At 36.9% G+C, this 26743-nt stretch overlaps 5 protein-coding genes across 14 annotated transcripts; 3 read left to right on the top strand and 2 right to left on the bottom strand.

The window, feature by feature from the left end:
- The first annotated feature begins 850 nt into the window (after positions 1-850).
- On the top strand, positions 851-3650 carry LOC110422980 (uncharacterized). The gene is made up of 5 exons (XM_021437054.1): positions 851-1358; positions 2186-2342; positions 2482-2532; positions 2754-2846; positions 3268-3650. The coding sequence occupies exons 1-5, from the start codon at positions 1201-1203 to the stop codon at positions 3337-3339; spliced, it is 531 nt and encodes a 176-aa protein (XP_021292729.1). The 5' UTR covers positions 851-1200; the 3' UTR covers positions 3340-3650.
- A 154-nt stretch (positions 3651-3804) lies between these two features.
- On the bottom strand, positions 3805-8736 carry EMB2421 (FAD/NAD(P)-binding oxidoreductase family protein). 3 transcript variants are annotated; one of them, XM_021437049.2, is made up of 11 exons: positions 8445-8736; positions 8088-8170; positions 7865-8000; positions 7151-7644; positions 7000-7047; positions 6466-6640; positions 5846-5958; positions 5660-5756; positions 5307-5526; positions 5002-5155; positions 3805-4571 (listed from the first exon to the last, which is right to left on the bottom strand). In XM_021437049.2, the coding sequence occupies exons 1-11, from the start codon at positions 8641-8643 to the stop codon at positions 4134-4136; spliced, it is 2157 nt and encodes a 718-aa protein (XP_021292724.1). In that variant the 5' UTR covers positions 8644-8736; the 3' UTR covers positions 3805-4133. The 3 variants fall into 3 exon arrangements, with proteins under 3 accessions (XP_021292724.1, XP_021292725.1, XP_021292726.1); XM_021437050.1 differs by lacking the exon at positions 8088-8170 and having other exon boundaries at positions 8445-8650; XM_021437051.2 differs by lacking the exon at positions 8445-8736 and having other exon boundaries at positions 7865-7972; positions 8088-8154.
- Positions 8737-9462: 726 nt separating this feature from the next.
- LOC110422979 (Remorin family protein) lies at positions 9463-12677 on the top strand. 2 transcript variants are annotated; one of them, XM_021437053.2, is made up of 4 exons: positions 9495-9560; positions 10158-11291; positions 11448-11529; positions 12241-12677. In XM_021437053.2, the coding sequence occupies exons 2-4, from the start codon at positions 10489-10491 to the stop codon at positions 12448-12450; spliced, it is 1095 nt and encodes a 364-aa protein (XP_021292728.1). In that variant the 5' UTR covers positions 9495-9560; positions 10158-10488; the 3' UTR covers positions 12451-12677. The 2 variants fall into 2 exon arrangements, with proteins under 2 accessions (XP_021292727.1, XP_021292728.1); XM_021437052.2 differs by having other exon boundaries at positions 9463-11291.
- Positions 12678-14204: 1527 nt separating this feature from the next.
- Positions 14205-21558, top strand: LOC110423587 (Protein kinase superfamily protein). Of its 7 annotated transcripts, XR_016351682.1 has the most exons (9): positions 14209-16558; positions 17079-17214; positions 17345-17433; positions 17628-17739; positions 17825-17931; positions 18040-18215; positions 18288-18673; positions 19791-19877; positions 21236-21558. XR_016351682.1 is itself a non-coding variant. In XM_021437839.2 (6 exons), the coding sequence occupies exons 1-5, from the start codon at positions 14826-14828 to the stop codon at positions 17708-17710; spliced, it is 2064 nt and encodes a 687-aa protein (XP_021293514.1). In that variant the 5' UTR covers positions 14206-14825; the 3' UTR covers positions 17711-17739; positions 17825-17935. The 7 variants fall into 7 exon arrangements, 2 of the variants coding, with proteins under 2 accessions (XP_021293514.1, XP_021293513.1); XR_016351680.1 differs by having other exon boundaries at positions 18040-18673; positions 21236-21557; XR_016351681.1 differs by lacking the exon at positions 21236-21558 and adding an exon at positions 20483-21208 and having other exon boundaries at positions 18040-18673.
- On the bottom strand, positions 21476-25548 carry LOC110423588 (zinc finger CONSTANS-like protein (DUF3537)). Its single transcript, XM_021437840.2, has 4 exons — positions 24626-25548; positions 23707-24138; positions 23160-23463; positions 21476-22104 (listed from the first exon to the last, which is right to left on the bottom strand). Exons 1-4 carry the CDS (start codon positions 25100-25102, stop codon positions 21962-21964), a joined length of 1356 nt encoding a protein of 451 aa, XP_021293515.1. The 5' UTR covers positions 25103-25548; the 3' UTR covers positions 21476-21961.
- Positions 25549-26743: the final 1195 nt, after the last annotated feature.

Genomic DNA, 26743 nt, shown 5'->3' with positions numbered 1-26743 from the left:
ACCTAAGTGTAATCTTTGGTTTCGTTGAAATGACTTGTCGCCTCTTGTTTGGGCCTTTGATATCCTTCATTCAATCAATTTTTATTTTTCTGCAATTGAATTTGAGTTCAAAGAATTTGCAAAAAATTCCAATCAGGTTTCTCCAACCAAGAATATCTGTTGGCCCACTCTATTATTTGATTTAGGGAAATGCCCTTTCTACTTGGTGAGATGTGAACTTCGACCATATTCTTCACTAATTGCCGCTACTTTCTGTTGTTGATGACACTGTTTATATTACTTCAAAAGGGGAGTGAGCACGATCAGTTTTTCCACTTAAAAAGAAACTAATTTTGCAGAAGGCATCAAGTTTGATTTAAGTTGATATCAAGCTATTATTACTACTTAATTAAAGAAACTTCAATTAAATCATCATCAAATCACAATTAAAATCTAAGTATTCTTGACGTCTTATATCAGAATTTTGAATGTATATTTTAGTTATAATCTTTACTTGTACATATAACATTTCTAAGAAAAAAAAAACCCCATAATTTTAATAGTTAAATTAATTTAAATACACCCATTATTCATTTTGAATTAATTAATCATTTTTAATTACCTATCTAAAGTCTAAAAAAGTTCAATTGAAGGTTTACCATAATTATAAGTGTAATTACTCTATAAACCATATGACATCAGATACATGGGAGAAGAAAAGTGAGAAGGAAGATGTGAGACTAGCTTAATAGCAACCAATAAAAAAAAAGAAAAAGAAAAGAGAGAGCAAGTTGTAGGGAGGGTATATTCGAGACAAGAATTGGAACAAAGATTGGCATATTCAGTTGGTAGTTTTGGAGCCTTAAGCGAAGGCGAAGACCGTTAGTTGTTAAAATTGGGAAACAAATGAGAAGAAAAAACCAAGTACCGAACAGGCAAACATGCCATTGCTACCCTACCCTTGAAACTTGAAAACAGTAGTTACAATCAAGCAATCCCTTCTCTCTCTCTCTCTTTCAGCTTCTGAAGGATTCATCAAACTCGCCACCTAATCCGCTCTTCTTCATTAATATACCCTTCCAAGAACCAGTCTTTGTTTACTTTTTCTTGTTCTCAATACATCAATCTTTCTTCATTTGTTTCTTTTCTCTTTTTTTGTTCGAGAAGATTTTACATTACACGTTCAAAAGAAGGAAAGAATATCCAAAAAAGAGATTAAAGATGGATGAAATGACAGCCACATCAGGGACTTTGATTCAGAATACTTCAACATCATTATCTTCATCTATGTCTTCTTCCTCCATTTTTACAAACTACCCTCTCATTTGTGCTGTTTTTGCCTTCGCTATTGCCCAATCTATCAAGTTCTTCACCTCCTGGTATCTCTCTCTCTCTCTCTCTCTTCAATTGTTTTGGCTGCATTGACTCTTAAACCTTTTGTTTGTTCTAGCTATTCTTCTTTTTATTTTCTGCTGCAAGATTATAGAATTGTTGACTTCGTATCTGGTCTCGAGAATGTTCTTGTTGATTGTCTTTCTATGGACTTGTTGCCAAGAGTTTAAACTGGGTAATCACGGTTGTGGTCATTAATGGCGGAATACAGTGGCCTTTCATATTTGTTTTGGTCTTAATCTGATCTGATTCTTAGAGCTGAATGTTTATAATAAAGATATATAACAAGTGATTAATGACAACTGCCAAATATGTCGACATTCTTTTTACAGATCTTGGAATGATTAGTTCACACGACCTGGTTTAAGAATCAATTTTAAATTAACTTAATTAAGTTTAATTATATCCGAGTTCATAACTACACTATCTTCACCTATAATTTTAGAGTCTAGATATTTATGTTTTTTTGAACCCGGGGTTACTTTGTGGATCTTCATAGCCTTTTGACCTGCTTCTTGATAATTGAAACTGCAATTTCTAGTTTGTAAGATAGCATTCTGAGTATGATTGCCTTTTCTTTTGTTATTTTCAAAACCCAATTGCTGGCTGTTTGTTTATGGTATGGGGAACAGAATCTTAGTGCAAGAAAACCTATTGAGTCCTCATGCAGGTAATTGATAGAATGTAGAATTTGTGTGGCAAGCTTGTACATCTTTATTTATGATATAGGAGTAGCTGTTCTGCTATTTGCACAAGTTCTAAACTTTTTAATTTAGTTTTCTCCTAAGAGTCTTAAGGTTTCTTAGACTTGCAGGTATAAGGAAAGAAGATGGGATATCAAGCAACTTGTGGGCTCTGGTGGGATGCCTTCATCCCATTCTGCAACGGTCGCTGCTCTTGCTACAGCTGTCGGATTCCAAGAAGGCTTTGGAGGAGCACTATTTGCAATTGCATTGACCTTAGCATGCATTGTATGATCCCTTGTTTCTTCATTTTATGGTTGGCATGTAAACTATGTAGATAACGTTGAACTAGACTCTGAGAACATGATTTTGGATATCGCTTTCTTTGTCTCTGCTAGTGCTAATCCAGGTTTTCTTTGATTTGCAGGTAATGTATGATGCAACTGGTGTGAGATTGCAGGCTGGACGGCAGGCAGAGGTTTGATTCTTTTGCTGGTGTTTTCTAATTTATTCTCATCCCCTGTCTTCCCCTAAATGCATTCCCCCCCCATGCCTCTCGCTAGCCTTTCTTAGTAATTGGGATGTTACAGAAGCTTTAGTTATATGACTGCATGCTTTCTTTATGAAATGAGATGCATAATTTACATGGTTTAAACTTGATTCTTTCATGTATTCATTTGCGAACCTTATGTTGTTCAGGTCCTGAATCAAATTGTTTATGAATTGCCTGCTGAACATCCTCTGGCTGAGAGCAGACCCTTAAGGGAACTTCTTGGTCACACCCCTCCACAGGTATTTTTTTAGCAGATTATTGGCAATAATTACTTGATCCAACATTATAATTTGTTGCTCTTGAACATCCTTTAGTTAAGCTTCTTTTTCTTTTAAATAACAATAAATTGAGATGATGTCGTAATCTCTGATGTCTTCTTTAGAACAATACTATAGTTAACATCCATATATTTGAATGAAAAGTGAAAACCATTATTAAGTTAAATGCTACACATATTGCAACTAATGGCTATAGTAATCTGAGTTATATTTTAACATAATCTCTGGTCTGGTTAAAAGCCGAGATTGTAGAGAGCAATAACCTTTGGTCTGGTTTCTGACAACATCAGGCACTGCAAGGTCATCAGACATACTTGCTTATATAGAAGAGTTAAGTACAAGAATAATTATTTATAATGTTAACATTCCATTTCAATTACAGGTTATTGCTGGCGGTTTTCTTGGCATTGTTACAGCAGCTTCTGGAAAACTGATTACCCTGGCTACTAGTTAAAGTTGATGCACATGTAGATCATAGATATCATTTGACAATAGCATTGATTGTTGAACTTCCTACTGCCTTGCAAAAGAATTGTGGCTTGCAGATCGTTGCCTGTCAAGGGAGATTTCTCAGATTTGAATGCTAAGTTTCCAATGTCTACAATATCATGTTACATTGGACTGCCTTCCATTCATTTTAACCAGTAGCATCTCAATCTTTAGTTGCCTGTATGTCTGGTGTGATAGTATGATTCGTGTAAATGGAACCTGGTACACATGCTCAGTCTGATCAAATGTGAAATGGCTTCCATGATACTTATATCAGTTATGGGCTTCTACTACTGGCTTTTGCATTCCATTCTCGGATCAATTTATTTGTTGAATTATACAACATAACATCTGATGGATAGTGATTTTGTCCAACAAGTGGATCAAAAGAGAGCAGACAAGATAACTAGCTTCATAGTTCTACAAAATGTTGAACTTGCCAAACATGCAATAATTCTAATGAGGATACATTATTTCCACTCTCTATTGAGATTGGTGAAAATAGTACACTACTAAATTTGAAATACATTAATCACAAAAGCCATCCCACTGCAGCTGCTACATTTGAGCTGCCAGTAGTTATTTATGAAGCAAAAAAATAAAAATAAAAATATAACTCGTGCACTGCAGCCGTCTTCGACCCTCTTTGTTGCGCCATTCCAAAGACTCGGCAAATAATAAAGAATTTTCTTGCTGAGGTATTTTATTTTATATGAATCAATAGTGAACAGCATTTCCAATCAATTCTGATAGAAGTCTTCAAATATTCAAGGCATGGTTTCTTGTATTGGTTGACTCAATTCCTAAAATGGTAGAAAAAACCATTTTCATCTCTGAATAAGGATCCCCTACAATACTTGACTTTGAACGCCATGCAATATGCTCATCTGGCCTGACTAAAATAGATCCTTTCTCCGTCATATGACAAGTTCTCCACCAGGACAATGAATCTGATGACCTCTGAACCTCAATAATGTCTATGTAGTTCTTCCAAGGTGCTAATGTTAATTTGCTCCCCGGCTGAACCCTAGTAACAGTACCTGCTGGCCATATTACACACAACTTGGTAGAGATTTTACATTCCTCAGCAACCTTGAATGCAGCGCAAGCAAGATTATAAGACTCATCCACTGGTGCTATCATGAGAAGGAACTCAACTCTGTCTGCAGACACAAGATCAAGTGTAGAAATGGTTTCCTGCAATAATTTTAACACAATTAGATAAAACAAAAATGCAAGATGCTTCTGTTCAAAACACTTCCAAATCCTCTGGCAGTTATGGTAGCTGAACTTGGAATCAGAACCAGAAATCTGATGTCCCTAGTGAAGTAAGCAAATTGAAACAAAGCTCCTCATTCCCGGAGAGAAATCATAGATCATAACATGCACAGGACCAGTATGCACAGAGATAAGACGACATCAGAACCAGAAATCTGAGGTCACTAATGAAGTCAGCAATTGAAATAAGGCTCCTCATTTCTGGAGAGAAATCCTAGATCATAACATGCACAAGGCCAGCATGCCACAGAGATAAGACAAGAATGGGCAACTCCAACTTCACAAGCTTTACAAGAGAAACCACAAATAGGTAAAAACCAAAAGAAAGGTGCACAACAGATTTATACACCTCACTTGGAAGATTTGACAAAACCCTGACAGTCATATGAGGCAGCCTTGACCCTGGATCTGCACAGGGAACATAATCCCTTCGACGACCAGTAGGCACTTCAGGAGCACGCACAGGATCCTTGCTGTCTGCAACAAGTGCTCCTTCAAGGTACCTTGAGCCCATGCACAGATTAAGATAGAAATCATATATTCGAGTATTTCTTTAAATGGTTAGCACAAGAACACAAAGCTCTTAAATTGTTTAATTCCTTCAGCTACGATAGTTGCAAGTTTTAAAGTAATTCTACAACATGATATTGATACCTAAAGCCAAGATCCTCAGCAGGAAACTGGAGTTGAAGGCTCTTTCCTTCTTCAAATATATGCCTTAGTTTTGCAAGCCTTGACAATCCAAGTGGGTTATTTTCATTTAAAATGAATTCTGAAAGCTGTGAACGACCTATTGAAAAAATTCCGTCCAAAATAGCCTTCTGCAAGCCAGATGGTAAAATGGAACCAACCCCCTTAGTAATAACTTGGTGCACTGCATAATAAGCAAAAGGAAGAATAAAATGTCACTGATGAGCTGAGACCAAAATATCTACCTTCATAGGGTTTGGAATTAATGGTGCCAGGGAAACAGTAGGATTTTCACATCAATGGCTACATTACTTAACCTGAATTTGCAACAGTTGGGTCGAGACCTAGAGTTGCAGGAACTGCCATCGCTGCTCTGAAGTTCTGAATGCTAAGAGCTGTATTGAAAATGGCAATCTGCCAAACAAAAAAACATGGAGATCAAGGATCAATTGCTTACGAATGATACAGAATGAGAACAAAAGCTGAGAAGGCTGAAGCAATACCGGCTTACGTTCTGTTTCATATGTGGCCAGCAAAGAAGATGATGCGACACCTTTTAGTAGAGAAGCAATTTTCCAGGCCAGATTATGGGCATCCTGGATTCCAGTATTCATCCCTGCATAAACGATGTTAAAATCCGATAAATGTTTATTTTCCATATCATAACTAGCTCACAAAGGAACATCAGTTAACAATACTCATAAGCATTATTCATGATGCAACATGCAGTAATTTTTATATTATAACATGTTGTACAATAAAGGATTTTAGAATGCAACCAATTACAGTCCACTATGCTGCACTTCAATACTCAGTAGCTCTATCTTTGCTTAATTATAAAAATTAGTTCATCGTGAGTTGCATATACAAAAGTCACACTAGTATGTCTTCATGCAATTAAACTTGTCATCATGACCCCCATTTTGGTCCATGTTAGACCTATACGCTCCTTTTAACACGTTCTTTCCTTTTACTCCCTCCACTCAACCAAGAAAAAGAAATGGGCAAAATATTGCATAATCAATTTTATAGAGTTGCCAGCAGCAGCAGAGGGAAAAAAATGTTAATTCTGAATGATTGATAGGCATGTTTTTACTGTCAGCAAAACAAGAGTGCTACTAACCAAAACCACCAGCAGGAGGGAAACGGTGAGCAGCATCTCCAGCAAGTATTACTTGATTGTTGCCACATGCAAACTTCTCAGCAACTTCAGCATGCATCATCCATGGCTTAATATCAATCACGTCTATATCTGAAAGCTCTCGACCGACCAGTTTGAATATTAACTTCTTGCATATCTACAAAAAGTTGCATCCTTCAACGAAACTGTTACCAAAAATTGACAAGGCATCCTTATTTACATATTATGTCTTATAATTAAAAGTAAAGTCATATCATGTACTTAATTGACTTGTCAATCAAGATGCTAAGGTAAAAGTATCCCCTAAATTAATTGATAACTACTGAAATATCATGTTACGGAAGATAATGTACATTATTTGAGTTTTGTGGCTTGTTACATCTAGAATATCAATGATGAAAATGGTGCACCTTCATCCAGCTGAACTTTTTTTTTTGATGGGGTGGCTGGAGGGGGAGGGGGAGGGGGCATGGGTTGATCATCCTAACCATCCAAATCTATAATGAAAAGAAATACCTCAGGATTGAAATCTTCCAGGTTTTGTTGAGGAGGATAGAATGGGACCTGAAAGATGATGAGTAATAAATCATCTTCAATATATGGTGCATGTTAAAGGGGCAGTTCTAAGTCAACGGAGATGCCAAATATTTCCTAAATCCTCCAATACCTGTAATACAAATTCCCCTTGCTTAAGATCATGAGCAACAAGAACCCCAATAGCTTCAGTGTTGAAAATGAAAAATAGCATACCGGGTCTCTCATTAAGCAGGTATTGCCCAAGGTCATTGCTCAAAAAATGAACACTAACAAGTTTTTGCAAGTCTTTTTCACCTTTTAAATCTATTCCAACGAGCTTTCTCACAGTACTTCCAGCGCCATCAGCACCAACAAGAATTTTAGACTTTATTTTTTTTGTCATCAACTTGCCTTCCTTGGAAAAAGAAACAGTTGCAGTAACACATAGACCAGTCATTTCTACGGAGACACACTCATGCCCCATCAAGATTTCCCTTCCCCTGAGTAGCTCATGCTCAAGGCCTTCTGGACCTTCTGATGTGCAAATTTGGAAACCAAGGTTCTCCAACAGCTTAACAAGTAACCTAGTTAACTTGTACTGTGAGAAGTGCGCAACAGATATTGGACTAACAATTTTCTCAAAATCTGGCAATAGATAACAAAAGAATGGATTGATGGAATAATCTTTAGTCAAGTATGTAACATTAACTTTGCTGAATCATTTGCAAAAATGGAAATAAAATTTTCACTAAATAACGATAAAGATAAGCCTGCAGTCTGAGTTAGAGTGTTAAACTAAAGGAGCTGAATTGTAAACAGCAACTAGCAAGCCAGCAACAAATAAAAACTACAGAATCAGTCCAACCTTGAGGATGCATATGGTCCACTGAACCTAGTATCGGACCAGTGAGGGAAGTACAGTATATAAATTTTCTCCAAAAATCTACAGGTGGTTGTGACCTTTGAATCTCCTCTGCTAATCCGTCCAATTTCCGAAACACCTAACAATCAACAGTTAGAATAAAGCTCAATCCTTTTCCTACAGTAACCAAGTTACGCTCAATCTTCCATAAAGAAAGAAAACCAACCTCCATAGTTCGGTTATTGATAAAATGAGCTTGTGGGTGCTTGGAAAACCGCTTGTTTTTCTCCAAAACCGTGCATTTTACCCCTATAGGATATCATTATTAACTCACCATATATTTGAACATTTTTCAAAAAAGATTTAGAAAGAAAAATGAACTCATAATTTTATATTGATCCGCTCACTCCAAACCAAAAAAAAAAAATGCTTAAACAAAGATAGAAAATTGAAATGACGTATAAAAATACAATAACTAATTAGACACTTCCGTGTAAAAGTTCAAAATTTCTCTCTTTACTTTTCCTTCATAAGGTTCATAGGGAAAAAGGGAAAAAAAGAAACTTTGGGTTACCGAACCTACCAAATTTGGTGAGAAGAATAGAGAGAACGAGGCCAACAGGTCCTGCACCAACGACCAAAACAGGAAGAACAGAGTCATTGCTGTTGAGAAATTTGGAGTCTGAGAATCCCCTTTGAATGTAGCCAGAAGGGTAGACTCTGATTCTGGGTTTGGCTCTATGAAGGAAGTTAAGACCCCTGATAAACCCTGGAAGCCCCATGATCAAGAAGCAGCTGAAGCAAAGTGGGGAAGAGAGTAGGACTCATTAAAAATGCCACGGGCAATTCGGTTGGTGGTTTTGAGCAAGTTGTGTTTGGGAAGCCCAAGCCCATTGTCTGTTCTAGGTTTTAGACTACGAGTCCATTGCCCACAAACGAGATAGATATATCTTATGCAATGGCGGAGTTGGGATCAGCGTCAATAAGCCTAATCAATAACACATGAATTCAAGATCACTTCTTAGCAAAGCTAACAAACTCATCAATTCAACCAAATCTTCTTCACATAAAGTAGAAAAATGGAAATTTTAATCATGCTTCGGATTGGGAGTATTAAAGAAAATTACCCAACATTGAGTGCAGTCAGAATTGGGCTGTCATAGTAAACATTTTGATGGGTGTGAGTTTGGGCAAAAGCAACCTCAGTCTCATCCCTCGCTGATAAGCACATGCATGCAACATTTCTGAAAGAAAAATGATGTAGCTAGCTACCAGCAACGTGCTCTCACTGTCCAGGACGACTTGAGTACCCAAAGATAGGTCAAAACTTTACTGACAACTACACCAACAGTCATTTTAATACTTTAATACACTCTCAGATGCTGCCCATCACAGCCACGTGAATGAGTTCAGAGCTCCCCCATTATTAAAATCTCCCTCTCTCTCTCTTTTATCGATCCTGGACCGACACCCCCGCCTCTGACTTTCATCTGACAATCCCTCTTCAATCTTCCACCGCCCACTTGTCACTCATCCAACACCCAGCTCCCACTAGCTTAGTAGCCGTTAACAGGTTAACCGTATTTCGAAAAACAACTTTCTCTCCAGGAAGTAAGTGATATTCGATAGAAAACAATATCTTTTGTCTACTCACAAAACAGTTCTCGAGATTCTCATTGCGAAGTGTAAAGCTAAAGAAGTGTGAATTCCCGTTTATCACTATTATTTTTTTGCCGTTAGATACTATTTACTGTACCAAAATACTTTATGTTTGGTTTTTGGTTATTCAAGTTTTCAGCTATGTAAAAATGTTTTATTTTTAATATTTTAATGTTCAATGGATCTGAATTCTGAAATTTTTATCTTTAGCTCAGATAATGTGTCTCGAAAATCTATGATTTTAGGACATTATTATCTTTTACATTATTTTTCTTCTGCAAAACCATCTGTCTTTTCTCTGCTTTTTATATTTTTGTTACATCAAAGTCTTGTCCAATCTGTTTAGTGAGTCTGGAAAACTATCAAGCTTTCGTTGGCAGCAGCACTGCTTAACAGATAGCTTTTACTAGTTGCGTTTGATTAATGGGTGTTCAGTGTTTAAATATGGTGATTAGTTACCTTCCTGGATAAATCCCACATGGGTGATGGGACCCTTTCCTGCATAGATTCCAGTGAAGGAAGTTTCAGATATTTCAGTGGTTCCTGTTGAACATTATTGATTCTTGTTTGTTATAACTACTCTGCTATTTGCGTTGTAATTGCTAGTAAAAATGAGCTACAAGTTTTCTCTATGTAGGGTACAAGTTGGAAGTGGAGTGGCTGGGAAAAATTTTGACAGACTTCTTTGCTAATGTTAGCAAGCTAAAAATATTTTGAAGTTAGTTTTTAGTAGGCTCAAAATTCTCAAAGTTTCATATAGAAGGAAGTGCTTGTGAAGTATGAATCTGGGGCTAATATCTGAAATCCTGGATCTGTTTTGTAATGAGAGAGTATCCTATGTTGGCAAACAGCTTAAATTTCAAGATAGGATCTGAACATCACTGCTCTGCTAAGGATCTATCTGCAGACTAGTGTTATTTGTTCTGCTTGTTAGCCCAAGTGAAGCACCAGGAGAGAAGGTTTAGAAAATGAGATCTATTGAAGATAAAGCATGCTATAACCTAGGACCTGCTCAGGAAAAATCAAGCAGCAGTGCCATTAGTTTTGAGTTTCATATAGGGAATGGGACTAACCGTGCTTCTCATCATCGAACTGCCTTAGGCAAACCAACACCTTCAAAATGGGACGACGCGCAGAAATGGCTTGTCGGATTGTCAAGAAGTAGAGACAAGAGCCAATCCAAAACCACACCTCGGAACTCCAATGCTGATGACAGAAGACTAATAGCACCTGTTCCACAGAAGGAACAAGATTATTCTAGCAGTGAGGATGAAGGAGCAGCACAAGCAAATGGATTTGCTGCTGCATTGTCATCTAATTACGAAGGGGAAACAAAAAAGGTGGACTGTGATGAGGCAATCTGGCGAGTTAACAAGCTTGCAGAGAACTCGACATCAGCTGTTAGATCAATATGTGTGAGAGATATGGGGACCGAGATGACCCCTATTGCAAGCCAAGAGCCATCAAGAACAGCAACACCTATCAGAGCCACAACTCCTGCTGCAAGGAGTCCTATTTCTTCAGGATCTTCCACCCCAGTAAGGTGCCAACATGGAGTACCGGGTGCTGAGGGCTATCACGCAGGTCTAACGTCAACTGAGGGCAGAGGCGAGACTAATGCGGCTGCCAGAGGAAATGCTCCAAATGGACTGTATGGGCAAGAATCCAGGATACATGAGAACTGTAATTCAGATCAAGCTAGAAAGCAGAATACTCTAGAAACTCGAGCTATGGCTTGGGATGAGGCTGAACGTGCCAAATATATGGCAAGGTGATGCACTTATTCTCCTTTCTCTGGCTAATAACTAGCTGTAACTAATTAGCATGGGTGCAGAGATTTCTGCCGGACTAGATGAAATTAATTATGATGTAATGTGGATTATTTTCTACTCAAGCTGATGTGATAAGCGTATTTCTTGCATTCTAGGTACAAGCGCGAAGAAGTGAAGATTCAAGCCTGGGAAAATCGTGAGAAGAGGAAAGCAGAAATGGAAATGAAGAAAATGGAGGTAACTAATCAGCTAGATCTATATATATGGCATAGACTAAATTACGTAAAGGCCTGGAAATTCATCCCAAAGCCATTATACCTACCTTGTTTGTTCTGACCGAAAGGAACTTAGACATATTTGTTGCACACTTCACTGTTATGCTTGCTGCAGAAGCATTGTTAGCAGCGATTAAACTTCCCAAAATGCCAGAAGATGTTCCGTTTTTTAATATTGTTTGTGGGTGCTTCTTTTGAAGTTCTCTTATTGTGGCATTTCCATTAACATTGAACGAGTTATAGAACTCTTTAACTTTTTTAAACAAGCATGAAAAATGTAATGATGCAGAGCCAGAATGAACAACATCAACTGTTTTCAATTACCAGAGAAAGATAAATATTGATGCTTTAATGTTCATGTTTCCAGATAAAAGTTTGTACTGAAGTGATTAAGCTTGTACCAAACAAGACCTTTGTGTGCTTCTTAAGTAATTGTGATGATGACTTTCTTAGGAATTTCCATGAGTCAGTCTGTGAACATATCCTTTGAAACGTTTACTTCTCAGTTTACCAAAATATTGATTGTTGCATCTGTCTCCTAATCCCAAAAGGCCTTGCTGTTTTGTTTACTTAAAGCCTTTAGGAATTTGAAACTAAAAGCATTCCACAGTGAAAGGCTTACATTGGTGATTTGGTGTCCATCCTATCTTACCAACAGTCCTTATGTTTTTAGGTGAAGGCTGAGAGATTGAAAGCTCGGGCACAAGAAAGGTGTTCAAACAAACTTGCTGCTACAAGGAGAATAGCTGAAGAGAAGCGTGCAAATGCAGAAGCAAAACTAAATGAGAAAGCTATGAGGACTTCCGAAAGGGCAGATTACATAAGAAGGACTGGTCACCTGCCCTCTTCATTCTCTTTCAAGCTGCCTTCCCTTTGTTGGTAGTAACTCTGCTGCAAAAGTTAAATGCCAGATCCAGTTTCAATTCCTGTTCTGCCACTTTTTTAAATACATAGATAATGTACTATTTTATTCCTGGGATGTGATTGATGCTGAAAAATTGCAGTAATGTGGTTAGTTCCTTCAATAAACAATCCCCAACCAATTTTTTAGCAACAGTTGATCAAGATTCTTAGTCCTGTTAATAATCCTATATGATGCAACTGGAAGAGCATAAGACTGTCACATCTTTTCTGTTAGTACTACTTCAAAAGTACTGATGATACACTAATGGGCATGCTGCTGTTTTGGTTGCTCAATGAAGCAATTTCACTGGAAAAAGCCTGAGACAAAACCTGCAGGTCATGGTATTAAATGTCAGCTAGGATTTATTAAGGTGCCATTACATATCAAAATGAAATCATTTGAAAGTTTAGAGATCAGGATTGTGCTTATATTCCTTCACCCTTCCTTTTGATCTCATGGTGCGGGCAAATTCTCAAACAAAATGGGCAAACAGGTCTTCCTAACTTGCTAATTTGTGGAGGAAAAAACACATTCCTCCTGCGGATTTTTAAGCATCAAACTGAGTTGTTAGCTTTACCAACGAGAGCACTTGGATCTGAACTAGTTTTGGGACTCTGATACATATGTTTTCTACTTGCTTGTATTATAGAATGAAAAAATATGACGAGAGAAAGTGGCCACATTTATGTATTGTCAATTTGTTATAGCTTATGATTATTAGTAATAATAATCATAGCAAGCTGAACTTCACCCAATGCCTATGAGTACTATGGTAAAAGATTTAATTTTTAAATTTTAAATAATATTTTTCTTTTTGTATTAAATATAAATATGAACAACACAAAGACTTGTGTGCATGTTTATATATATATGGTTACATGCATATGTCAATAGAATGTGTCTTGGACTTTTAAATAATTTTTTTTTTTCATTTAATAGATATGTCTTTTGAGTTGAAAATACGTATATATAAGTTTATTTAATTCTATACTGATGTGAGATCTTTCATGAAAAATATCAAAATTGAAATAGATTTGAATTAAGATGAGTCCCTTTTCTCTATAAGTGAAAGAGCTAGTATAATAAGAGAATTGCTTAATCGAGTGAGATAAAATATTACGGATTTTATGTCAGTAAAAAATGAAATAATTTTAAATTTATAAGGAATTTCTTTTACTAATAGACATGTATGGATTGAAACTATAAACTTGTGACATACATAGATAGTACAATTTCCTTAATTATTCAAGCAATCAGCTTACCAAGCAAATAAACTTGCATGAAGAAAAAAAAAAAGAAAACATTAAAGTGGTGTCATTTATTTTCTATTGCTATGACAAAAATAATTATTTTGAGATTTGATTTATATAAAAACTATGTTATAATGTGTACTCAAGTATAGTTGTGCACAATTTAGGAATGCTCATGAGAACCCTATGATAGAAACATAAGATTAAGCAATAAGGCTTTCGTCTTCTCTTGCTTTTCTCTCCTTACAGCCTACAGTTTCATCATTTCAAGAGCTTCTTTGGATGCTTAGCTTTGTGTACATCCCTAAAAAGGACAAAAAATAAATAAAATTGACATAGTTTGTGCAGGTTGTGCACCTTGTGAAAGGGGGCTAGAAAGGTAATTTCAAGGCTGAGGGCCTTGAATACGGACGTCACAGTATTTTCCCCCTCGGAGACGAATAATAAAATGATTTTTTTTTTTTTTAAGAAGGGCGATTACAAAGCCGAAGAATAAAACACACCGTTTTTGCTTCCCAAAGCTTCTGGCCTTCGCTTTCTCTTCTCGCTATCTCACGATTTCGAAGGCTCTCTATTGTTTTCCCTTTCGCTGTTTTTTTTATTATCTCTTTCTCTCTCTCACGCACACCCCAGCGATCGCCGACTTTCATCTTTCTTGTGGTCTTTTCCCCGTTTCAATCGGTAAGCCCTAGCAACTCTCAATTCTCTTTACTCTCTTAATTTCATCGAGAGATCGAGAAAATCCATGCATCGTTCTGTTTCTCTTCAACATATCTAGGGTTTATCCTCTTCGTCTTTTGCTCTAATTTCTAGGCTCTTCTCTTTCCATAATCCAATTATTTTCCCTTAGAATTTTCGAGCAACATAGGCCGAAAATCGAGGATCTGATATGAATTTTTTCTTGCTTTGGTTATTTTAACTACTTTTATTGGTTAATATCGTGTTGATTACCCTACAATTTGGGCTTCTATTTTTTTCTCAAAAATTGGAAAAAAAATTGGTGGGAATTTGGTATTTTTCCAGGGTTTAGGGGTTATAAGTAAACAATTTAACGGGGACTTCTTGAGTTGGTGAATTAAGCTTTCGGATTTTTGAAATTCATATATGGCTGCTGGGAGACACGGGGGTTATCGTGATAATGAGATTAGGGACAGAGACTCAGAGTTTGAGGTGACAAGGCGGGAATTTGCTAATTCTAAAGAGTTCGAGCCATCTAGGAATGGTAGCCGTGATAATGAAAGGGGTCGGGTGCGGGAAGCTAGAGATAGAGACAGAGCTAGGGTTAGACAAAAGGATATTAAGGAGAGGGAAGTGATAAATGGTGGGTATCGTTCCTCTTCGAGTAGAAGTGATTCAGGAGCCAGTAGTGGCGGTGATGGTGGTAGTCGTGGGCCCAGGCGATGTGAGTTTTCTCGTAGGGTGGTGGATAAGGAGCCTGGTGAGTTGTCTAGTGAGAGTGGGTCAGAGGATGCCATTGAGTCTGAGTCAGTGGTTAAAGGTGGTGAGGTTGCAGAGGTAATGGAGAATGGGGCTCCGTCTCCTACAGGAAGGAAAAGAAAGTTTTCACCTATAGTGTGGGATAGAGATGACAAGGACTTAAGTAATTTGTCCAAAAGTAGGAATTCACCAGCATTTATTGCCCTTCCTCCTCCACCACCACTGCCAAAAGTTTACCGCAAGTCACCTAGTAGTATCCCCGGTGGGCCTGTACAGATATCTCCTGTTAGAGATATTAAAAGCGAGAAATCTCAGTCTCCTTCACCAGTTGCAGCTTCTGAAACTGGAAGATACTCTGCACAGCCATCTCCAGTGGATTTGGATTTGTCACTACCAAAAGAGCTGGGTAATGATCAGGATACCGAGCAACTAGAAGATGAAGATTATGTACCTACCCGACATATATCTTCCTCAAGATGGGCGGTTGGTGATAGTTCTCCGGGTGATGAGGGTGAAATTGTAGAAGATGAGGAAATGCCTAAAAGGAGGAAAAAATTACCTCTTTCAGAATCATCCCATAACAGAGTGCGCAACAAGTCGGCAACTCCTGAGCTTGGGGAGCTTAAGAGGGAAAGCTCTGAGGGAATTAGAGTGAGATCATCTGAATCTGATGAACGAGTTGCCCATTCCAAGTCTGGAAGTGGGGATGATTACCCTGGTAATGATTCAGAGAAGGATGACTACATGGACATTGACAATGAACATGATAGAAATGACAGTAGTGTTAGCCAGTCTGATACAGATTCTGAGAATGAAAATGATTCACATGGGACACCAGAACCTCCAGCTCCTCTTCTAAGAAGTGTAAACATGCTTCAGGGATGTAGAAGTGTTGACGAATTTGAGAGACTAAATAAGATAGATGAAGGAACTTATGGTGTTGTATATAGAGCTAGGGACAAGAAGAATGGGGAAATTGTGGCGTTGAAGAAGGTCAAGATGGAGAAAGAAAGAGAAGGTTTTCCTCTGACCTCTCTGAGGGAAATAAATATTCTTCTTTCTTTCCATCACCCATCAATTGTAGATGTTAAAGAAGTAGTTGTAGGGAGTAATCTTGATAGCATTTTTATGGTCATGGAATACATGGAACATGATCTGAAAGGGCTGATGGAGACAATGAAGCAACCATTCAGCCAAAGTGAGGTTAAATGCCTGATGCTTCAGCTGCTGGAGGGTGTGAAGTATCTTCATGATAACTGGGTTCTCCATCGAGATTTGAAGACATCTAATCTGCTTTTAAATAACCAGGGTGAACTTAAGATTTGTGATTTTGGGTTGGCTCGTCAATATGGAAGCCCACTAAAACCATATACTCATTTGGTTGTTACTCTTTGGTACAGGTGAGTTTTGCATGCCATCCTATACTTTCCTGATCACAGTTAAATCCTTTCAATTGTTGAATGAAATAAAGTATATGGGAGAATTTTTGTCTTCATTAATTTTATTTTCATTTATTATTTGTGTGTGGGTGTTTGGTATTCTGAATTATGTATTTGGTTTGACAAGTGTTGATTATTGGCAAAAACATCCCTCTTTGATTAAATTTTGTTATTATTATCTGATTCAATATTGAATATTAATACCTAAAAAATCTTGAGTTCACAATTCCATGGGGAAGCCTTTGACAACACATGAGCATGACTGGATCAATTGTGATCTGTACTTCTCTTCCTTGGTTAATGAAATGTATGAACCCCATTTGCTGTAGGGTGCTAGCCTGTCTTTATTATTTGTAATCTCTTAAAGCTTAAGCTTTTGCTTTTGCATTGTCTATTTGTCTTAAGTTTGCCTCATAAATAACCGGCATGTATATCTTTTTGGGATTCAAGCAGTTGACAACTTTTCATGTTGGCTTTGCAGGGCACCTGAACTTCTTTTGGGAGCAAGACAATATTCCACTGCAATTGACATGTGGTCTCTGGGTTGTATCATGGCTGAACTACTATCGAAAGAACCACTTTTCAATGGGAAAACCGAATTTGATCAACTTGACAAGGTGAATTGACTTGGTTGGGCTCATCTTTCATTAATCATTACCATACTCTCCTACTATTGCTGGAATGGTTTGATCTGCCCATTGGTGGTTAATGATCTTGGATTTGTTGTGTGGGGTTTGCTGATTGCAGATTTTTAGAATCCTTGGAACACCAAATGAGACAATATGGCCTGGTTTTTCCAAGTTGCCTGGAGTCAAGGTCAATTTTGTCAAGCATCAGTAAGTATTAGATCTTTTATAAATTGATTTAGATTCAGTTGAGTGTATTATTCAGGTCTTCTTATATTTCCCACTGTTTTCCCAGGCTTCCAGCTTTGGGTGATTCTGGTCTGGCTTTCTGGCCTCCATTGGTGACAGTTCAGTAACACAGCATTTATTTTTGTTTGTATTAATTACTGATATTTTCGTTTCAGGTATAATCTATTGCGGAAGAAATTTCCAGCAACATCATTCACTGGAACACCCGTTCTCTCTGACGCTGGATTTGACTTGTTGAATAAACTTCTTACTTATGATCCTGAGAAGGTAAACAACTCGGCTTGCGCAAATATTTTGGTTACGTTGTTGTTTTTAATGAATTATTTATTGAGGATTGTGGCATCGCCTTCAGCGTATAACAGCCGAAGCTGCTCTAAACCATGAATGGTTTCGTGAAGTTCCTCTTCCCAAGACCAAAGCTTTCATGCCCACTTTCCCTGCCCAACATGCTCAAGACAGGTATCGAGCCACAAACAAAAAACATCACAAGTACTTATTTATTTTAGTAAATTTTTAGTTTTTTTATTATTAAAGGTTTTTAAGTAAGATTCTCCAAATCATGCATAGGCGTATGAGAAGAATGTTGAAGAGTCCAGATCCTTTGGAAGAGCAACGCAGAAAGGAGTTGCAGCAAGGGGAATTGGGGACTGGTGGTTTGTTTGGCTGAGAAAAGTTCAACCATCGGTGCCATTTGATCTTCAGGTTTTAGATTTTGACACTATTGTAAGATGGCAATGATTGAGGTGAGAGACATGCATTCAACGGAAGTTGCAAACTTTGTTTGTCAGACGATCATTCTTGCTGTTTTTTAGCAGGCACTGATGATGATTTGGCTGGAGATATTGTTTGCCTCTTCCTGTGAACCCGATGTTTTGCAGGTTAATTGTTTTCCAGCTTTGGTCATCATATAGAAATGCATCTGACACTGCTTACATCGCAAGGTGTGGCTTATCAGCCTTTCTTCTTTTAGAAATCAGTTTCAGCTGAAACTTGTGTAACATATTTTTATTGGAACAATGATGTAAACATTCACTTTATAGCTGGTTTTGAATATTGAAACAATATGGATTTCTTCCAACCATCAGTTCCATCTTTTTTAATATTGACATTGTGTTTGCAAGAGACGGTTGGTGTGAAGTGGAGGGGACGTTCTTTGCTTTTCATTGAAGAAGAAATTGACAGTAACCATTATACATCAAAGGTAACTTATTAATCCAATATCTGTGGAATGCTTTATGGAGTTAGGTATATAGTGTCCATCAATGAGGGATTGCCTCTGCAGTATGAACATTGCAGTGCCAACTTAGCTATAATGGTGTTATTTTTTCTTTTTTCTTTTGTCTTTTTTTTAATTATGTAATCTTATGTGAGAAATATTTGTAACTTTGTTGGAGATGTAGAGGAGAATTGCCTTAATCTGAATTGCTGCTAGGACAACAGTTATGTGTATGGTTTTGTATGACAGTTTTTTCTTGAGTTGAAAAGAAATACTTTAAGTAGTTGAGATGTTGCAAATATTTCCTCTCTTCCCCCATTGTGATGTGTTCAAGATTTGTTATTTGGTATTTGTGTGTGCATTTGCGGGGAAGAAGGATTAAAAACTCAATTATTGTTGTCAATTAAAGGAATTGGCTTATGAACTGTTATTAATAAATTCTTTATTTGTTTATTGTTTTGACTACCCATTTTAACAGTTCATTTGTCTTTAGTGACTGTTAATCTGCAACTGTGGACAACTTATCAAAGGGGGAAGTAGTCATCGCTAATTAAGTCAAAGAACTTGTAGTTTATTTTATGCCCTTTTTATCTGATCGTGCCAAAGAGTAGAGCTGTACTTTTCCACGGATGATGATTTGATTTGTTTTGGTGCTTAATTAGCCTTTGGTTTTTCTGGAAAAAAAGAAAAGATTTTGATGCCTATTCCCTCTAAACCACAGCCTGCAGAAAAAACGAGGGCTTAAACTATAGAAGGAAATGAGTTATGGTTGGAATGATGATTTCATTCAATTAAGCAGTTAGTTTAGGTCCATGAGTTTATGGTGAGTTTCGTAAAGTTGCTAATTTTAACTCAAAACGATTGATTAGCTGTTGCCTTGCTCTTGTCTACTAGCAAGTCCTCTTTTGTACTTTATTGATTTAATTTACCTGTTGAGTGTAATTTGGTTAGTCAGCAATTGAAACCATCTTCTAAAGATGTTAAAGTTAACATGCAATTTGCTAGCATTTCCTTTTTATTATGTTTCAATTATGGTCTGAGAAGATTCAAGCTGTAATTAGCTCTGGAATCTTTTATGACATGTCTGCGAATGTCACTGCAGTCTCAAAGCAAGCAGGTTGAGGAGGTTACCTGCATATTGTGGATTTTATCTAACTTCCAATTATTTGTTCCTTCAGGCTCAGTAGAGGTACCATACAAACTTTAGTCTGTTACAATATCTTAGATTACCTTTTGTCACTTTAATATTTCTATCTTCAATTAACTTGTTCACTTTAATATTTTCTCTCTCTTCTGATCTGTATGTTGGGATGGTTTACTAGCTTTTTTCATTATTTTATGTAATGCTTTCGTCAAGATGTGTTTGATTTTAGTAATTGTAATGAAAGAATTATACAAGTGAATCAAGAAAGAATGAACTTTTCTGTATCTTTCCTGAACAGTTTGTCCTAGCCTTATGGAACAGTCAGGGTAAAGTTATGTCTGTCTTATGTTCTTTCACCTTCCATTTTCTATCTTCATATATAGTTGTAATGGATGATATTGATTGTTAGATATTCATTTAGTGGTATGCTCTGCTGTGGAGACCTTGGCTGTAATCGTAGTGTATTCTTTTTAATGCATGGGTACTAAGAAAGCAAGGATACCTCAAGTTTAAATTGGTCTATATGGTAGATTCTAGTATGGAAGTTGAATGCCAAATTAGTGCATAAAAAGGAGATCCTTTAGTGAATTAAAATATTTTGTAATTTATGAATGAGTAATGATTAATAATGCTGAGGGTGATTGATGCAGAAGAATTGATGGGGCAAATGGTATTGTGATTGTTCTAAATTACAATGTTTAATCAAACAATGTGAGGAGGATGCAGACTGAAGCGAGAGAGTAATTCTAATTACCTTGGCTATTCATTAGTCTGCCCTGAGAACAAACATTTGCCTTGCCTCTTATATAATGTGTTAAATGGCTATAATATTTTGGGATCATGTTTATCAGAGACAATATCCTTTAATGAGTACTATACCAATTTCGTATAAAATTAATGGTCACAGGAATTATGGTGTTAAGCTTTTAATTCAATTTCCTGTAGGAAAATAATTGCAGTTTTTGGGTTTATGGAATTCTTTCAAACGTTGTTGATGTTCCTGTGCTTCTGAGGCTGCATAGTGTAATAAACACATGTTATATTAATATGCCTCTACAGAGTCTCTTGCTAACTACGTTATAGTTTATTTTTGGATATCAGTTCACAGCATGTGCGCTTAAACTTTAAGACAAGTTATGCTTGTTAGAAAACCATGTTGCTTTCTAGGTAATTTAGGCCCTATTGTTTCATGTTATCAACTTCTTTCTCATGTAGTTGCTTTACTGTGTCATTGCGTGGAAGCATGTCTTGACATACAGTTTTCTAGATTGAGCTGCCCTCTCAAGAATAGAATGCTGCTGCCTGATGTTGTTCTATCCTGTTTTCTGGGTTATTGAACGTTACTTGGGTTTGTTTATATTTTTGTATATGGTGGTATTCCTTAGTTGCATTTCTGTCTACAGTTCTATCAAGAACTTCAGACTTCCGAGTGCACATTGATTATCATTCATCCAAAACAAGCAAAAAATACCTGGGTTCTAAGCTATGATTAACAGCAAGAGGGAGACAAAATCACCACAAAGGAAAGGCTAACAGAATAGACTTTATATTCTACCTATCCCAGCAGCTTATGGATTGAAAATTTGTCAAAAGGTTCCCATGTTGGAGACTTGAGGCTTTTACCGTGAATGCAAAAAGGATGAGATGATAAATTTATTCTGCGGATTTTGTTTTGTAACATTGGTTGTAAAATCTTCCTTCACGTTTTGAACCAAGGGATACATAACTGGGTGAATGCAGAAATTTTTTTTCGCCGAAACACAAAAAACCAGTATTGTTGGGTACACAACAAAGTATTTACCAAACACAAAATTGTGGTGTTGGGTATGCAACCAAGTATATAAATTGACTACTAAGGTGCCTGCATGCGAGCGGCGCCGTATTTGTCATAATTTCCGAAAGCCTTGTCGGACAATGACTGCCTACCTTGGTTATTCCCCATTCGGACCGCAACTATTTATCATGCTGCTCGGTCCCAAACGTGAAGAGATGGATAGCCTTAAAATGTAAATTAACCGTGTGCAGTCCCGCTAGTGACAAGTTGTGTGACCTGCAACCAAGTCCAGTCTCATAATTCTTTGGAATTCATACTGAAAGTGTGTCAAAAACTGGTTTCTGATGGAAGTCATTTACGTAGAACTGAAGACTATGGTCTTTCCAAGCACAAACGTGATCAGGGTAAGTTCAATGAAAAAGATTGTGTTGATAAGACCCCGGTCAACTGTCCATCCAAATATAGTAATGCCTCCAGGATTGGCCTGCAGATACATCACTGCATGCCCAAAAAATACATGACAAGGAATAAGTACAATGTGCATGAATAAAACCAAACATTAACCACCATTACTTCTTTGCTGTAATGCCCCTTGGAAATTCCTACTATATCGGAAGCATGAACCACAGGACCAGGCACACGGTTCTGATGTAAGGATTGTTTTTGCTCTAAATTAATGAACAAAGCCAAATCCATACTACCTTCCGGATGCATACAGAGAAGAGAACAGTCTTATGATTTTTCATTCTCAATGTTGCTATAATCAATTCACACACCATGACCCTTGGTCCAAGCATTTATTTCCCTCAATCAAATTCAAATCTAGAAACTTCTAATGAGAAAGATAAAAAAAGAAAAACATAATAGGATAAGGAAAAACGGCAGACTTATATGGTAGAAATATAAGTCTTTCTAGCTATGCCTACTGAATACTGAATACTTGAACTGTTGTAATCCTTGTCAATATAGCTACAAGTGATCAGAATAATTGCAAGACTACGACTCATGGCTTGCAAACTAAGTCTCACCTGCCCTCTATATGAAACTATTGACAAAATAATGGTTCTATGGACGCATAGCAAGTATAAATCCAATTAGGGTCAAAGAGATAAAGTAAGAATATCCATTATTGTTAAATGACAATCAGTAAAATAAAACTTCATAAAGTCGGAATCAACTGTCCATCTTCTAGTGGTTACTATTGGATGGAGTACTGGGCCAAAACTTAATATATCTGAGAGAGCTTATGTGCAGCTTCTTTTATACCTACATAATTTTGTGTGATTGCAGGGAGGCTTGACCAAAGACATTACTTTTGGTGGTGTCCAGGAGATCATATTATAGTTTCACATCAGTGTTATGTAGGATACACTTATTCACAACGTACTCTGGTAAAAAAGTCCAGGAAGTGCAGGTGTACTTGTGCTTATTCTTATTTATTTATAGTGCTTGTGTAGGGGTGCACATTGTTGCTTCATTTTAAGCATGGTCCCAAATCTTCAGATTAAGAATGGAGAAACAGAATAGGAATGGAAACAAGATAAATTTCATACCAAAAGCTTGTCTTCTGTGATATGAAGACATATAAGAAGCTAACTGTGTAGTTGTAGGCATGGCAACGTAATCCACTGACTCCAGATCACTTTCAGAAAAAGTCATATGTAGTGAGTTCAATTGATTGAAAGCTTCCATGTTCCCAACACTGTTTGAACCTCTCAGGGATGCTTCAGTTGAAGTGCATGTCGCCAATGCATGCCATCTACTTGCAAGTGATGCAATTCCTTGAGCTCTGTGAGAAATTTTTGTGGCTGCATGCAAGCAAAGAATAATCCCAACAACTTGAACAATTGAGGAGACCTAGAGAGGCATAAAAGTAAGGGAGGTAACAACAGTTAAGACTTGAAAGTATTAAAATGGTTACAAACTGTAGAAAATATGCCAGAAAAGTAGGAAAATTTCCAAAGTGGTAACTTTCAAATTAGCAACTTCTGTTTCTATTTAGTAGCATTAGTAAAGCTTATGGAGTGCAGGAGTTAAACTATTGACTATCTTAAGGATACAGTTTATCTGTATAATAACGAAATAAATATCCACACTTACTGCAAAATCACCGCCATTTATGAAGTTAACCATTCCACTATATCCAGTTGTCTGGAAAAGAGTCACAAATTGGCTAGCTGTGACAACCAAGAACTCTAAAAGAAGAAAAATTCTGAACCTATGGCTTATCTTGGAGAGATGATGCCGTAGTCGACTGTGCTCCTCTATAAATACCAAAACATCAGATTCTCTTTCCAAGAACTTTGCGTAATCATCAAAGTGAATAACTTGCAAGTTGCAGACTAAATGAAACAAAATGCTGGCGGATAGACTAATTGTACTCACACAAGTCCAGGACAAAATCAAAGCTAATAAAATAACAACAGATATCCACCACGAATCACGTTGCACATATAAAACACGGATGATCTCCCGTGCGGTCTTCAAAATGAAGCATGGCAGTGACCACCATATTAGCAGGCGCATGGAATCCTGTACAAAAGTAACTTAATCCAAATCAAGAAAAAGTGATTGGCATAGCAAAACAAGAAATTTTGAAGTGCATCTTATAATTCATTATTATCACCATAATTGACGCTGCAACAACTATTAGGAGAAGATCATATTTCTAGTTTCATTGAATGATCTATTTATTCATTCAGCACAAAACCTTTTTCTTTTTCAATTAAAACTTTTCCTGGGTGCAGAAATACAATACTTACTATACTAGTAATTTCCAAATCCATAAAACAAACAAAAGTGAGAAACAAGAGATTATTTCTAAGGTGGTATTAATTAAGCATCTTCCTTCTATGTTCCTAACCACGATCAATCCAAGAACATTGCTCCATAATTTAACCAAGAATTATAATCAAAGATCAAGACTTGAATGCATTAATCATGATTAAGCTCACTGTAATCCTAACTACTCAATTTTAACATAGGCATTTCAAAACGCAAAAAATAAAATGAACTTTACCCAAATCTGCTTAACATAAAGGCTGGTGAAACGAGCCATTTGACCACCGTATCGATCAAGAAACAGAAACCTCCTAATACCGTACTTTCTGAGATTAGACGAAACGCAAAACAAAGAAACGGCCGCCAAACAAGCCTGAGAAGCCACGATATCCAGCTCGAAATCCTTAATCTGATACGTCTCGCAACCGTCGCATTTGGAAAGTTCCAGGACCAAAACAGGAACCAAAACCCCAACCACCGAGAACGCCGCCCAGGACAAGGAACAGCTCAACAAAGAAGACTGATTGAAACCGAGAAAACTCAAAAACCTCTCCAACTTTTCCAGGGAATCATCGAGATCGTCGCCTATTCGGTATTCTTGGTCTCGTCGTCGTAACTGGGTTTGAGCGGCGTCGTCTCGGTTGTTTGAATTGAGCAGAGGGATTTGCGCGGGAGGTGGTTGCTCTGCCTCTGTTTGTACCTGAGAATCACCCATCAAAAAGGAAAAAAAAATTTGCAGGGGAGATTTTAAGAATCAAATAAATTCAATTCCTGTTTTGTTTATCGAAGCTCAAAACTCAGATTTCTTCTGTTTCTTAGATCGTGGGAAAATGTGGTACATGAGTATTTGTTGTGGGGTACTTCGGAGGTTATCCCTTCCCCCTCGGCCTTGGGTGGACTTTTTTGAAACTTTATTTAATTTTCGGAGGAGGGTGGGTTAATGATTGAGTGAGCTCGTTTTTATCGATTTTGCAACGGTAACGCTTCGAGTTTTGGGAGATCACATGATATCAGCCATTGATGGAGTAAGATTGATGCGATTAACCCCAAGCAGCACGTGATTTTGATGATGATGCTTTTCTTGATGAACCTTTGCTTCACCTGCAAGCTCTGACTACCTGGGTACTTCGAAATTGGAATTTCCGTTTTCTGTCTTTTTTTTTTTTTTTTTGTCTCTTTTCATGAAACCGGGCGGAGAAAGAGACAAATGCTTGTCGGGCAAATGTCGGATCTGACGGTCCAAAAGCTGTCGTTCTTTCCGACTGATTACTTAATAAAGAAATGATAAATCCAACGTTATATTATTATTAAGGTCCTAATCTAATCATAACTGTAATCAAAATCCCCTAATCTTTGCTCTTCAAGCCTCATTTTTTTTTTCTGATTAAGCTTTTGGAGTTTCCCTCCAAAATTGAAGGCTCTTGCAAAGGAAACCATAAAAACGGAAAGAGACCACCACGGAATGGAAGCCCTTCTTTTTCCTTCTTGTGGTTGAGGAAGGGGGAGATAAATTTTGGGAAGTAGTGATTGATCATGGTTATGGAGTTAAAATGGGTAGTTAGTGATTTAAAACTGGATTAATGAAATAATTAAGAGGGGTGGTTAAGATTGATAATGACTAACTGAGGTGGAGATGGAGATGGAGCATCATTCATTGGCTGGCATTTTCAGATTTTCACCACCTTCGGCCCATTTAAGGTTTCATCAAAAAGTTTGCCTTGGCGGCATTCAAGTTGCTATAAGCGGAATGTGTGACAGCTCCCACCTATATTAGATTCTTGCTTTCTTGCAAGTATTAGTAATTAAAATATAAGAAGAGTTAACCACTGCTTACTAATATTTAGATGATATTTAGGAATAACAATTATAATTAATGCACTTTCTTTGGTGAATTTAGTTAAAATAATATATTAAATATAATTTTTTTTTAAAAAAATAAGCCCTAAAGTGCTCTTCTAAGAAGACTCAAAAGGGGAAAACAAGGATGATGTATCAAATGAAATCAAGCTCCCATTGTTCCTAGCAAGGCATTTGGAAATCAGATCGTTTTAGTTAAGAGGCTTTCAAGATGTTTATACTATGAGATTCTCCCTTCTTTTTTAGGTTAATATTTGAGTTAGGTTGGGTATTATCCTTTGATCTAAGATTTTGATCCAAATCTTATGTCGTATTTAGCATTTAATCTTTCAAAATAAATTCAGGTGAATTGAAGTATTCGTTATTGTAGAATATTTGTTGTTACTTGTTAGTTTATTTTGGATCCTTTGTTTTTTTTCTTTCAAGTTTTGTTATTCTAATGATATTAAACAAATAAAATAAAGGCATAATATTTTAATTTTTTTGAATTATTTAATAA

Source organism: Theobroma umbraticum, unplaced genomic scaffold (genome assembly GCF_002168275.2).
Source record: "Theobroma umbraticum cultivar Fairchild unplaced genomic scaffold, ASM216827v3 scaffold_20.0, whole genome shotgun sequence".
In the NCBI taxonomy this organism is placed as follows: Eukaryota; Viridiplantae; Streptophyta; class Magnoliopsida; order Malvales; family Malvaceae; genus Theobroma; species Theobroma umbraticum.
Note: the sequence above shows the minus strand (reverse complement) of the source record. Positions and strands in the feature narration are given on the sequence as shown.

Excerpts from the sequence above, each read along its gene's own strand:
- LOC110422980 (XM_021437054.1), top strand. The coding sequence starts at position 1,201 with ATGGATGAAATGACAGCCACATCAGGGACTTTGATTCAGAATACTTCA. Across the intron at positions 1,359-2,185 it reads ATCAAGTTCTTCACCTCCTG|GTATAAGGAAAGAAGATGGG; the intron begins GTATCTCTCTCT and ends TTAGACTTGCAG. Across the intron at positions 2,343-2,481 it reads CATTGACCTTAGCATGCATT|GTAATGTATGATGCAACTGG; the intron begins GTATGATCCCTT and ends TTTGATTTGCAG.
- EMB2421 (XM_021437049.2), bottom strand. The coding sequence starts at position 8,643 with ATGGGGCTTCCAGGGTTTATCAGGGGTCTTAACTTCCTTCATAGAGCC. Across the intron at positions 8,001-8,087 it reads TCAATAACCGAACTATGGAG|GTGTTTCGGAAATTGGACGG; the intron begins GTTGGTTTTCTT and ends GTTGATTGTTAG. Across the intron at positions 5,757-5,845 it reads ATGAAACAGAACGTAAGCCG|ATTGCCATTTTCAATACAGC; the intron begins GTATTGCTTCAG and ends TTTGTTTGGCAG.
- LOC110422979 (XM_021437052.2), top strand. The coding sequence starts at position 10,489 with ATGAGATCTATTGAAGATAAAGCATGCTATAACCTAGGACCTGCTCAG. Across the intron at positions 11,292-11,447 it reads CGTGCCAAATATATGGCAAG|GTACAAGCGCGAAGAAGTGA; the intron begins GTGATGCACTTA and ends CTTGCATTCTAG. Across the intron at positions 11,530-12,240 it reads TGGAAATGAAGAAAATGGAG|GTGAAGGCTGAGAGATTGAA; the intron begins GTAACTAATCAG and ends TTATGTTTTTAG.
- LOC110423587 (XM_021437838.2), top strand. The coding sequence starts at position 14,826 with ATGGCTGCTGGGAGACACGGGGGTTATCGTGATAATGAGATTAGGGAC. Across the intron at positions 16,559-17,078 it reads GTTGTTACTCTTTGGTACAG|GGCACCTGAACTTCTTTTGG; the intron begins GTGAGTTTTGCA and ends TTGGCTTTGCAG. Across the intron at positions 17,434-17,627 it reads GTCAATTTTGTCAAGCATCA|GTATAATCTATTGCGGAAGA; the intron begins GTAAGTATTAGA and ends TTTTCGTTTCAG.
- LOC110423588 (XM_021437840.2), bottom strand. The coding sequence starts at position 25,102 with ATGGGTGATTCTCAGGTACAAACAGAGGCAGAGCAACCACCTCCCGCG. Across the intron at positions 24,139-24,625 it reads TTTATGTTAAGCAGATTTGG|GATTCCATGCGCCTGCTAAT; the intron begins GTAAAGTTCATT and ends ACTTTTGTACAG. Across the intron at positions 22,105-23,159 it reads TCACAGAAGACAAGCTTTTG|TGATGTATCTGCAGGCCAAT; the intron begins GTATGAAATTTA and ends TTGGGCATGCAG.